Source organism: Engraulis encrasicolus, chromosome 2 (genome assembly GCF_034702125.1).
Source record: "Engraulis encrasicolus isolate BLACKSEA-1 chromosome 2, IST_EnEncr_1.0, whole genome shotgun sequence".
NCBI lineage: Eukaryota > Metazoa > Chordata > Actinopteri > Clupeiformes > Engraulidae > Engraulis > Engraulis encrasicolus.
In genome coordinates, this window is record NC_085858.1 from 27,517,060 (window position 1) to 27,530,740 (window position 13,681).

At 41.7% G+C, this 13,681-nt stretch overlaps 1 protein-coding gene across 3 annotated transcripts in view; it reads left to right on the forward strand.

Annotated features, from left to right (window-relative positions):
- The first annotated feature begins 1,754 nt into the window (after positions 1 to 1,754).
- The window catches only part of snx8a (sorting nexin 8a), a 35,464-nt gene continuing 23,537 nt past the window's right edge, over positions 1,755 to 13,681 (forward strand). Inside the window, exons 1-6 of one of the 3 annotated variants that reach the window (XM_063185347.1) lie at positions 1,755 to 1,874; positions 3,480 to 3,607; positions 6,437 to 6,566; positions 7,955 to 8,145; positions 9,111 to 9,231; positions 9,828 to 9,964. In XM_063185347.1, coding sequence (XP_063041417.1) covers positions 1,853 to 1,874; positions 3,480 to 3,607; positions 6,437 to 6,566; positions 7,955 to 8,145; positions 9,111 to 9,231; positions 9,828 to 9,964 — 729 coding nt within the window. In that variant the 5' untranslated portion in view covers positions 1,755 to 1,852. Of the gene's footprint in view, positions 1,875 to 3,245; positions 3,608 to 6,436; positions 6,567 to 7,954; positions 8,146 to 9,110; positions 9,232 to 9,827; positions 9,965 to 13,681 lie in introns of those variants that run through there. The other 2 variants (XM_063185357.1, XM_063185338.1) reach the window with 2 other exon arrangements.

Below are 13,681 nucleotides of genomic sequence, written 5' to 3' on the forward strand. Positions count from 1 at the left end.
CACTAAAGGACAAGCGACTTTGAGTATCATGAAAAGCGCTATATAAGACTTGTGTAATATTATTACTATTATCAACCTTGTCGTAGCGTTAGAGGGGCCTTTTGCAAACTCCTGGCCCCAGGTCCCGGACACAACCCCCCCACCTCCCACCCCCGGCCGCTGTGTAGGCTACTGTGTCACTGGAAATAACAGTACTCAACCCAGCTTGGCTTTCTACATCATTTATAATGGCAGTGAACCTGCAAGCCAATTTCCTTCATCCCTTCTCATCATCTTACCATCAGTGGCCAACCGGGATGCTTACCTACAGATCCATCTTTCTTTCTTAAACATTTGAACAGTGTTTTGACCATAGGTAAAGCTTGCCTTGTAGCCTTTCCATTACTGGTGTAAAGAAATAATTTTCTTTCTTAGCTCTTAATTGAGCCCTTTCCTTTGTCTTCCATCACTGACTGACAGCGAAAAAGGGGAAGGGTTTGCTAAACATACCAACTAACAAACCAACTGAGGTAATGTTGGACTGGTTGAATGCTTGTTCAATTACACTAGCCTAAAATGTATTTTTTCTCTCATTTTGTACACCTACATAATTTGACTAAAACTAAAAGGTATATCATAAGTTATATTATTAACCACTTTTTTGTATAAGTTCATAGGGGACACATAGGGGGGACATTTTGTGTTAAATATTTTCAACATAATGGTTTCCAAAGGTGCGTGTGTGTGTGTGTGTGTGTGTGTGTGTGTGTGTGTGTGTGTGTGTGTGTGTGTGTGTGTGAGTGTGTGTGTGTGTGTGTGTGTGTGTGTGTGTGTGTGTGTGTGTGTGTGTGTGTGTGTGTGTGTGTGTGTGTGTGTGTCTGTGTGTGTGTGTGTGTGTGTGTGTGTGCGCGCGCGCCCCATTCACCATTTTCTTGAGGGCTTGAATACTTCTCTCCTCTTTGGTTATATGTAGAACTAAAAGCTGCCATTTGTCTTGTCTGGCTTTACAGTCCATCCACTTGTACAGTACCTCAGGTAGAAGGTACAGGTCCCTTCAGAGCCGCACTAAAAGACTGGCCAACAGCGTTTACCACCAGGCCATTAGACTTGAATTTGCAGGACTGCTGAGGAACATTACTGTCTTTGCTATCTATCTGTCTATCCTTTGGACATTTCTGTGTGTGTGTGTGTGTGTGTGTGTGTGTGTGTGTGTGTGTGTGTGTGTGTGTGTGTGTGTGTGTGTGTGTGTGTGTGTGTGTGTGTGTGTGTGTGTGTGTGTGTGGGTGTGTGTGTGTGTGTGTGCGTGCGTTTGAGAGGGGGGGGGGGGGGTCGAGTATTATGCACTTAATCTCTGCTGCACTTTAAAGTGGGATGGGGGGGGGGGCTGTCAAGCACTGGTGTCACCTTTACCTCTTATTGCACTTTACTTGAAAACCTGCTGCTACTAAGTATTGTACCCCAAACACAATTTCGTTGCCTTTTTGACAATGACAATACATTCTTGAATCTTGAATCTTGAATCTTGATAACTACATCTGGAAGTCTGCGTAAATCGAATATGAAAAGCAATGACAAGCATTAGGCTGCTGTACCTACGTTGGGGTCAAAAGTATTAGCCTGTTAGACATTGTGCGCATAACTCTATAAGACATAGCCTATTCAAGATATGCCCGGTAACATTTTGAAGCAGGTACCGTATGCTAGATTCAAGGACAGTGCCAGATTCAAGACTTAACTCCACCCACAGTCCTCCCACGCCGAGACAAACTGTTCCCTGTCTTTGCGCTACAACTTCGCCGAATGGGAAATTCCTTTTTATTTTCTTCAGGAAATCACATGGAGGTGCTGTCGTACTCACATGACAATCTGAACTATGGAAGGAGAGTTAAATGAAGGTAATGTTGAAGTTACCCATTCGAATGTTATTTTCCCCTTTAAACGTTGTGGTTGCATCAGATGGTGTTCGTAAACTGTTATTGATTAAGAAAGCCTGTAGTTTTTTTCCTGGTTTGATATAACGATCACATGGGAAACAGCAGGTAGTTCGTTCCATAGTCTCACACGCGAGTACAGTAGCTGTCAATCAGAAACAGATGGTGGAATTTCGGTTGGAGTGATAGTGAATGCGATGTGGACATTGTTAATGTACGGCCTGATCGACTGAATGTTAAACTCTGGTTGAATCTTGCGATGAAGCGGCTCCACAGGTTTCACCTGTTTTTGCAGCAGCTTGTGTTGTATCATGTATTATGTCATTGGATGTCAGTTAATTTTAGCCAATAGATATTACGCAGCCTCGCCAGTGTGGTATGTCTGTTTGTATTGAAGATAAAAGTATTGCCAAACTGTTTGTGTGAGAAGCAACAGCGACGTTCAGAACTAGTAATGCATACCAATTAAGCCACGCTAGAGAACACTGAGGACTTTCACTGTGAACCATGGAATTCGTTATTCTGCTAGAATGTCGACTCTCCAAGGGGCATGTTATGGATTTCTACAAACATGTCAGTCTTCTTGGCAGGATTTGTCACAAACCACATTGCAACTATAGCATTGTACCTTATAAGGGGTTCAAAGGCTTCCATAGTCTCAATGAAAACAGTCGGCAAAGAAGACACTGTTGCGTAACAGGCATGACTTCAGTTTTTACGCACCTCAGCACAATCAGCAGTTAATGCGGTATTAGCCTAGCTGTTTCGACCACTGTTGGATTAAGTTTAGGAAACTCGATTGTCATTCAGTGTAACAGGAGATCTGTGATCTGGTGCGCCATGTTCTTTAGGGAAAGAGGAATGATGTGATGATTTTACTGGAATTGGAGGCAAAGCAGTCGAACCCTGATTGGTGCTGGTTTGTTGTCTATCATGAGCGGCCACGCACAGGCCTCATGTTAGGGATGTGCTTTGCTGACACTGAAGAAAACATAGTGTTTCCTGTTTCTGAAAGGGGCTACTTGAGGTTTTGTTCAGGTCTGTTTTGTAGTTGTGCTGAAGGCTTACAAATAAACTGTTTCTTTGCAGCCTTATTTGTTGTAGTCGTTGTATTTTGGCACCTATAGGCCCACTTCTTCAGAAGTGGGGTACATAAGGAATTCATTTCCATACCAAATGCATGTAGTAGTCCTTGTGATGAAATAGACATGCACCTTCGGACATCGGACAGCTTAGCCACGCACGCATGCACGCACACACACACACGGACGCACGCGCACACACACACACACACACACACACACACACACACACACACACACACACACACACACACACACACACACACACAGTTCAAATATCTTACAATACTATGACAAATGCAGCAAGACACCCGGAATAGAACGAGATCATTTCACAGGCTCCTGTACAGAAGGACTTTTCAAGGTGTGCAGACCACCTTCTCCGTCTTTTGCACAGCAACAGGCACAAACAGTGCATCTGTCCTTGCTGTGACATGATGTCAAATCAAGACATGAGACATGATGCTTGCTGTTCTCCCAACCTCAGGGTCAGTGCCGCCGTACTACAGGGAGGTGTATCAGGCCATTAGCGGGCGTGCGGACGAGCGAGTGCAGGTGCAGGTGTTTCAGCGGCTCCTTAGCAGGACAGACCTCCCCAGTGCGGTGCAGTCGCAGGTGAGAGCCAGCAGCAGCAGACCCCCCATCCATGGGGAGCGGGTCTATGTTCCCACAGCCCATTGGTCTATTGACATTATTTTTTAGGCCCATTGGTCCCACAACATAATAGCTGCTGCTCCACGTTCCCACCTTTCGAAGACTTTATTCAAATTTAGGCCCTATGTTCCATGGCGGGTAGAAAGGCATGTTCTTTTACTCGGAAATGTGGGAACATGACGTTGTGGAACACAGGGCCTATATTTGAATAATTTCTTAGCCTACAAATGTGGGAACATGGAGCAGCAGGAGTAAGCTGTGGCACCATTGAGCTGTGGGACCAATGGGCCGTGGGAACATACAGCTGACCCCACACCCATGCATGCTCACTGATGCCGTAACCTACTTTCTTTGGATGGTTCTTCACCCACAGCTTATTTATCACCTGATTCACACAACAAAACCCTATCTGTAGGCACAGGGTTTCAATGAAGTGCTCATAGACTCAGTATTTGTAGATGATGTAAACGATCCTGTATTGTTGTAGGCCTACTACTGGAGTATAGTCAGACTTCAGTGCTTAAGTTGAACTCAACTATGATGTCAGCACATCAAGCCAGCTGGTAACGTGTTAAACTATGCTTCTCAGCTACCCTACATTTCATAAGAGGATCTGGATGTGCTGTATTTGGACACGTGTGGCACATTTACTTCCTTGTCATGTGTAGACTTCACTGAAGTCGCTTCTCTGGATCAATAATTGTAAAATTGTGACGAGATGCAGAATTGAAAAATTAGTCTGCGGTTGAGTCTGAATTTTCAATCTTGTTACTCATTCCTGGGTCTGAATTATGGTGCCGTTTACCCAATTTTATTATTGCATTTGATTTCTGGCGGGACCTACAGCAACACATAGCCGAGGGGCCCCATACCATATTTATGCGGCCCTGAGTCAGATGTATAATTCTGTACAAAAATGACATGAATTAGGAGGGGCTGGTTTATTTGTCAGGCTTCCATCTTGTTATGGTAAATGGATTTCAACATGTTACCAGTTGATTTGATGTGCTGACCTTAGGGATCAACTGATCAGTGAGGCATGACTACAGACGTCAGTGCCATGTCCCACCCAGCCAGTCCCGCTAGTCTCAGGCCTCAGTGGTTTACATCAGTGTTACTCAAACTTTTTCAGGCCGAGGACCACTTTGTCACCAAAAAAATGTTCAGGGACCACCTATCACGTGAATTGACAGTTGACGGATGCTAATTTGACAGTGCTAAGCTCAATGCAGATCATTTACTTTTTATTCACATTGCAAGCCTGTCTTATTGTGGTGAAAAAAGAGTTCTGCTATGTTAAGATTTGTTATGATGTTACAAATATAGCATATAGCCCTTCTTGGAAAAGTAGAAATCCCCTCGCGGACCACCTGAGCTCTGTCGTGGACCACCTGTGGTCCCTGGAGCACACTTTGAGAATCACTGGTTTACATCATGACCAGCTAACTCTGCATTTGTATAATTCACTAGTATTGGCGCTGGAATTTCACTTCTAGAGTAGTCAAAGTTTTACATAGTGTATAACAGGATGTCTTTTTTCCCTTCATGGGACCAGAATTCAAAAAAAAAAAACGCTAATATGGACAGTGCAATGTGCCCCAAGTATTTTGCCAAGGAAGTCAAAAGGGAAATGTGTAGTAGATTAGAGGGCACGGGCGCTATTTCTTGGCTCTGAAACCTGTTAAAGAGAGGTAGCTCCCGGGTGTTGCATTGCACGGGCCTGTCTTGTTGAACCTCGGTAAAATGACAACAATAGGCAAGTCACATGCGACTTTGTCCTTGGCACTGAACCACCGTTTTTTTTCTTCTGTCTCACAATTCCCTTTTAACAAGCTCTTATGAAAGTATGGGTGCTTCCTCTTGATAACCAGTAGTGTTGCACACAGGCTGCAACGTTTTCCATTCATGAGTGCAATTGTAGGTTTGAGTGGTATTTTGTTCAGCTTGTGGCTTAACTTGTAATGTTTCATAGTTTACCAATTTCCTAAAATAGCAGTGTGTGGGATTACATTAAGGAAGTGTGTTTTGGATTTGCTCCAAGGAGGTTTAACAAGAACCGTTAAAAACGTTTGAAGTTCCGTTGTGTAGTGCATTATTATGTTATATTTTAAAGAAAAAGTGTTTAAAAGAAAAAGTAACAACCACCACAACAACAATAGTAGTTGTGAGAAAAAGGCCTACGTTTAAGCTATCAAACATAAAACAGAGGCATAAAATCTTCTTTCTTCAAGAGATGAACCACATCCTGGTTTCGTGTGGACTGTCAGCGTCATAAACGAGGTGACCACTTGATGCTAAATTCTGTATGTATGTATTACACACATGTGCCAGTTGCCAGTGAAATTTTAACTAGCGCCTAAATATTTGGACTGCTCACCCTACCCTATGTTACAGCCTTCACATTTGGGAGTGTGAAACAATTCTGAAGTAAATGTAATTACAGCAGAACATATCAAATGTTAATTTCTACATCAATCAATTTTCCCATAGGATTTCCATGACCTGAAGTATCTGTCATTGAATGTACTGTACATTAAAGGTTTTGATACTGAGATGAACTGAATCAGAACATGAATGACACTTTCAGGTACCTCTTTTGTGAGAGTTGTGAAATATATAATTTCTCCTGTCAGTCTGAACCAACTGTATAGTGTGTTGGGCCAAGTTCAAGTAAATACATTAGAGGCTAAACAATATCATTTGTCAAGGAAAAGTGTATGCAAAGACAATACAATCCAGACATTTTGACAATGTTTAAATGTCGATTTCTGTTCATGTTTTACTTTCCAGATTGCAGATCATGTGGAAAATAATGACGGTTTCCTGAGTAAGTTATCACTGTATAAAGGCCTGGCATTGATCGCCCTAGCTCAACAAGGAAAACAGCCCAGCCCTAAGCTGTTGGAGAATTGTATTCAAGGTAATTTAACAACTCTTCCTATTGTCATATTATGGCTTCTTTTGCATGTGGCCTTGTTTATGATGTTGGTCAGTGAATGTGTGACCAAGGTTGTAGAGTATAAAGGCATGAACTTCCAGGTATTCTTTAATGACTTCTTTTATGTCCACTAACCGTTACATGCCTTATTTGTCAACACTGAGGAATAGATTCCTTAGGAGGTCCTTTTACATGCTGTTTGACCTCTCGTACTTTCCCTTTTCCGTACAAAAAAATCTGCCAGGTCAGACTTTTTGCCTGGGTGTAGCCTTGTGAAGTATTTCACAGAAACAAAAATGAACAAAAAGTGAATTCCAAATCCTCCTGTAACCAAGGACGACTGCTAATCTGAACTGTAAGTGACGCCTCCTTGAAACAATATTGTTCTAACTGGACATGGTGAGGTATTTAAGATTGAGTTACAAGTCAGAGCATCTCCCTCTTCGCTGTCCCAGTTTTGTCCCACCGTAAGAGGCTCACATATTCAAAGGCATATGCCCAAAAGGTCTATTTCTGAACATGTGTGATTATTCAAGTTCTTGTTGTTACAGGTGCAGGCAACATGGTAGTGGTCTGCACTTGGAAATTGTTGTGGCTTCTCTCTCTCTCTCTCTCTCTCTCTCTCTCTCTCTCTGGATTCCCGTAAATCATATTTCACGTGTCATTCTGACTTCACCATTTTCTTTCTAAATTTAGCCTGTGTAGCCAACAGTTATTTATTAACGGTTTTCTTAGTCTAATAGGCTGGATTTTAGTAGTGTGTTAGCATTCCTTTTGAGTCCTTTAAACATTTTAAAGGATATGAAGATGTGTTTGTAATTGGAATTTCGAGGGCCCTGTCTTTGTGAGCTCTACTTGTTTAACTACTGTGTCACCTCACGCGTTAGTTGTCTATTGTTTTGTACCATGTGACATTATATGGCCTGGGATGCACTGTTGTTAAGTGTGCACTGCCACTGCACTTTGGTTTTACGCACATGTTAGGGCCCTTGACCCTAATTCACACAGCAATCTCAATAGAGCTCTTGCTAAGTAAAGGAATAATGAGAGTCTTCTTTTATTCTCATCAAAAGTGATTTTATAAATGTAAGTCTTTCATTAGATATTAAAAGAGCTGAGCTTAACTTGGAGATTGAAGACGTTTGGCCTTTCGGTTACATTACATCTTCAAGCTCTAAGAAGAAGTTCAGTTACACCTGCAGCTATTGATAACATGAAGTGGATGTATGCAAAACTTCAACCCATAAAATTTAGAATTGTCTCTGCGTGAGACGTGACCCAATCTCAAAGTGAAAACTTGTCAGCGCAAACAAAATGCTATATTTCAATAAAGGTTTATAACTGACTCATTGTCATCTTTTGCATGGCAGAGTTCCCCAAACCCCAACTGGGCGATCCCAAGGGCCTGCAATCGCTGAAAATGCAGCCCGCTCAGGAAGACCCCTTGACTGTTTCGCAGACACTGACCAAGCTCTTAGGAAGGGACACCATCACGATAGAGAGTATTCCCGAGAAGAAGGGCCTCTTCCTGAAACATGTGGAGTACCAGGTCACCAGCCAGGTAAGAGCAATGACAATAGTTTTTGTATCTGTTTTATTTATTTTGTAAGTATGTTTTGATTTCCTCTGCCAAGGATGTTATGCTTTTATATTGCTTGTTTTATATGTTTGTATTTATTTGTCAGGTGTTTTGTAGCAAAATAGTTCGAATAAACATGAATTCATCGCTCAAAATGTTGACGGTTTGTCTGTATTTACAAGTTTGGTCCAATCCACATGGAGAACTCCATTGTCAAAATAGACCTAACTAAAAATGAATTCATTTCCTTTTGCTCGACGTTTGTATGTGGTCTTTGAGTGCTTTTGTAGTGTATTTATGTCTCTTGAGAGTGTGTATGTATTTGCATGTACTATATGTAAACACATCTCTACTACACGTACACATAATGTAGGCTATGCATAAACAATTCATGATGTGCAGCAAGGGTTCTGTGAATTGGGTATGCTTGACGTAAACATTGTGTTTCTGCAATGGAAGGTGGCGGCCTTAAGCGGTTGTGAAACTGCATACAGTCGGATTCACTCTGGTTGCCAGCCTGTCCTTGTGTCAGTCAGAAAGTCCCTAGAGTTTTGGGGAAATTCTGCTCTCCACAGTGCTTTTTGAAATGTCCCAGACTGGCCTGAAAGAGGGAAGCAATGACCCACATGAAATATGTACTCTAGGAATTTGGAGCAGATGCAGGCAGGCAGGCACAGCCTAGCGGGATCTCTGAGCCCTAACAAAAACATACATTTTGTTACTTCATATCTCTGTGTTAGCTGCACTGCTGAGCATGGAGTCAAAGGGCTGAGGCCTAATGCTTGGCCTGGCAGCCGTGTGTGTGTGTGTGTGCGCGTGTGTGCGTGCGTGTGTGTGTCTGTCTGTGTGCACTGCCTTTTCCACACTGCACTCAGACCACAGCCAAGTGCAATGTTGACAAAAAACGTGGTTCGGGGTGTGTGACGGCTGGTTTGTAACCGTTTCAGCGCTTCAAAATCTCAGTGTACCGGCGCTACAGCGACTTTGACGTCTTCCACGAGCTCATGCTGCAGAGGTTCGCCTACAGGATGGTGCCTGCCCTGCCACCCAAGAGGATGCTCAAAGGAGGTATGTCCTCACCACCCCCGTCAAAATAAGAGGGGGAAAAAAAAACAAAAAGGGGTGGAAAAAAGCAGCCAGCATCGACATAGTAATCAATCGCACCCACAGATTATAGGCTCTTAATGTTCACTTTTTGACATATGTGAAACCTATTCTGGTTGTGGCCATAGCTTTTTATGGATCCCTGTACAGAAAGAGGAGGAGAGCGGACACAAGATTATAATTCTGCAGCTGTTGGATACTCTGTGTGCTGCTTTTAACGGAGCACCCAATCTGATCTGTGCTGTCCGCCAATTTGAATAGAGATTGAAAACAAAACTGCTTCTATGCTAAAAAAAATCAACTGTTCGCTAGGGAATGTTGATCATGGAGGAGTGCTGCTTCATTTTTTTCTCTTTAGCAGGTGCTCTTTGGCTCAAGGAAATAAAGTTTCTTAAAATTATGGTCAGACTTAGCTCCAGTTGTGACTGTTGATAAGGTCTGCCAAAGATTCCAAGGCACACTGCTGGTGAAGTTAACTTTGGCAGACCTTATCAACAGTCACAACTGGAGCTAAGTCTGACCATAATTTTAAGAAACAAAACTGCTTCTGTTTTGGCTAGTGTTGACCTCGACGTCGGAGCAGGAGTTCATCGAGGGTAGGCGGCGTGCCCTGGCGCGCTTTATCAACCTGGTGGCGCGACACCCGTTCTTCGCCGATGATGAGCTCCTGAAGACTTTCCTGACATTCAACGGTTCGGTGAGCGTGTGTGTGTATTGTTGTGTGTTTGTGACATTCAACGTGTGTATGTGCGTGTGTGTGTGTGTGTGTGTGTTGGCGAATGTCTGTGTTTGTTTATAGTGGAGTGGTATTAGGCTCAGTCATTTCAAATTGGTGTTTAAGTTTGGTTTTCACTTCCAAGTTGAAGTTTAGGGTCTATAGAACAATTTGAGTTCGAGTGTCAAACACACAGATAACAAAATGGCCTGCGGGGGGCGCTCTAAAATATATAAACTGCTATAACTTTTGATTAGTTAAACCAAATTTAACATATGAGGTATGTATGGATTCAGCATGAAGATGAGAAACACGTGAGCTAAGTATTTGGTTGCCAGATTAAAAACACACTATGTAATAAACAGACTTTTAGCCAATGGACAGCTAAATCCGGGCTTTTTTAAGATAAAGGGTGGAAATGCCCTCAAAGTTGCAATGAAACATAATTTATTGTTACAAGTTATTGTAAATAAAGCCTGGGTTATTACTTAACTTGATTTGTTCAGAATATCCCTGAAGCACACAGATACTTAGGATACCTATACACAAATATGGCTGCATAAAGCCTATGTGATATTTAGCACCCAACTTGCAACTTTGAGTTTATGAATTTAGGATCATGAGAACCAGCTTTTTTTCAATCAAGCCATCATTTTATTCACAACTTAAAAACTTCATATCTGGAAGAAAGTAAATCAGTAATAATAATAATAATAATAATAATAATAATAATAATAATAATAATAATGAAGATGATGATGAATACTATGGGGAACATCATTTTTTCCTGCATTCAAAAAACAAATAAAAGACCATAGGGCTAACATTTATTCCAATACTCCACTCTACAATAACTATGACAGAGAACAGATACAAAAACAGTCAGTGGTCAGTCTTGGAAATTGCATGTGCACTTTTTGACTAGGTATCAACTAGGTAAAGGCATTGTCAGAGAGGTCTTGGCTCTGAATACAAACTGTGTGAAGATCATAAGCAAACTCTTAAAAGAAATTCAGAGAGAGCAGGTTTAAATCCCTATGATGCGACCCCATTCACTTAGAAAAAACATGTGTGATCAGCTCAGCGCATAGGCCTGAATATGTCAATTTTTTGACTGAACCACTTGGCCTATAAATGTGATCTCAGCTTTGACATGAAGAGCAGGGTTGTGCCATTTGTGTGTCAATATCATCTGACAACTTGCAAAACTTTTGGAGATATGACAGCGTAAAAACAAGGCTGCACATATTACCGGTACTCAGCTATTGACTGCCAAACTGTCACCTTTAGAATCTTCATTCATACACACACACACACACACACACACACACACACACACACACACACACACACACACACACACACACACACACACACACACACACACACACACACACACACACACACACACACACACACACACACACACACACATGCAGCCTTGTAGAACTTTAGACCTCTGCTGAGACCTGGGCAACCGTGGCCTAATATGCTGCTGTGGCCACTCTATACAGTAAGTGGCAGTGGCCTACTGGGTAGGGTGTTGGTCCGTCAGAGGGTTGCAGGTTCGAATCCCACCCTTACTTCTCCCTACCCACCCATTGCTGAAAGGCACCTGAAGCATCTGCACACACACACACCTCTCTCGCTCTCTCTCGCACACACAAACACACACACACTCACAAACACACACACACACACCTCTCTCTCTCTCTCTCTCTCTCGCACAGACAGACAAACACACACACACACACACACACACACACACACACACAGACACTCACATACTCAGACCTCAGATCTCTTTGCAAATTGACCGCCTATGCTGATGACATTAGTAGTAGGAATGAGGAATGATAATGATAGTGAGTAGTGAGGAATAATGATATTGTGGGGCTGCTGTCTTGTCTGGACACTTTTTCAAAGGCTACATCAGCACGGATTAACTGGAATAAATGTTCCTCTCTCCTGCTGGGGAACTGGGGGGTTACCCCACCACCATGACTCCCTCAGCAAGGTGTGTGGGAGAAGGGGGGTTTAAAATACTGGGGGTGTTTTTGGGCTCTGTGTGTGTATACAACAGCTCTGTGTGTGTGTGTGTGTGTGTGTGTGTGCATAAGCCGCAAGCATACTAATAGCATTGTCTCTCCGGAAATGCAGTCATATTATTATTATTATTATTATTATTGATTTATTTTCTTCCAGATATAACATTTTTTGTGATTTTATGTGTGAATAGAATAGGCCCTATGACTTGATTGAAAAAAAAAAGTTGATACTCATGATCCTAAATTTATAAACTCAAAGTTGCAAGTTGGGTCCTAAATATCACATAGGCTTTGTGCAGCCATATTTGCGTATAGGTATCCCAGGTGTCTTTGTGCTTCAGGGATATTCTGAACAAATCAAGTTGAATGATATCCCAGGCTTTATTTACAATAACTTGTAACATTAAATGATGTTTCATTGCAACTTGGAGGGCATTTCCACCCTTTATCTTAAAAAACCTGAATTTTGCTGTCCATGGGCTAAAAGTGTGTTTATTACATAGTGTGTCTTTAATCTGGTTACCAAATACTTGGCTCACCAGCTCCTCCTCTTAATGCTGAGTCCATGCATACCTCATATGTTAAATTTGGTTAAACTAATCAAAAGTTATAGCAGTTTATATATTTTAGAGCGCCCCCCGCAGGCCATTTTGTTATCTGTGTGTTTGACACTCGAACCCAAATTGTTCTATAGACCCTAAACTTCAACTTGGAAGTGAAAACCAAACTTTAACACCAATTTGAAATGACTGAGAAAAATTGCATAGGCCCACGACCCCACTATGTGTGTTTCATACCATTTCTTGAAACTAAGAGGATGTGCGAGTTTGCTATCTCGTTCACAACAAAGTGAGATTTCATTAAATGTAGAGGATGTAATATTAATAGTAGTTTATTCCAGAATCCATGCTGCTCATTCCCAAATGTACCTTTTTCATGAATACTTACCAAGACCATCATCAATTCTAAGTGTTCATTATGATGACAGGGAAAATTGCACTTTTCATATATGAAGAGGTAGATCTTCTCCATGTCCGCCATTTTGCATTTCCAGTAATAGACATTTTTAGCCGCAAAGCGTTCTGCACTTTTGTCACACTAACCAATAATATTGATTTATTACTTAGTAATACTCATGAAAATATCAAATTTGGGAATAGGCAGCACAGTTGCAATGAGCAGCATAGTTGCAATACTCATACACATAATTCTATATACTCTGAAAATGATGAGAAAATACAAAAACACTGTCTTGATGTGGTTGTACAGGCTGGTATATTTTTCATTAGCGGAAGGAGTCTCAACAATGAGACGGAAACAATGTTGTCATGCATCTTTGCAAAGTAATCAACAACAAAGAGATTCAACCATGTGAGATGTTTTGGCAGTCTTTGGACAGTATCTGAACCACTTGCTTTTTTTAAAATTCAAGCAAGCAAACAAAATGAATTGTTCATTATTGTCAATGTCCTTGTCCAAACTACGTATATGTATGGGTATGGGTATGTGCATTGGCCCAACTCTGTAAGTGGTAAACTGACTCATCATGCAGCTAAAGGTCATTCAAAAGTAGTATAATGTTGTTGAATTTTACAGCAAGGAGAAGGGATGTAAATCAAATAATAATCGAAATGTATCGATGTATCGGAAG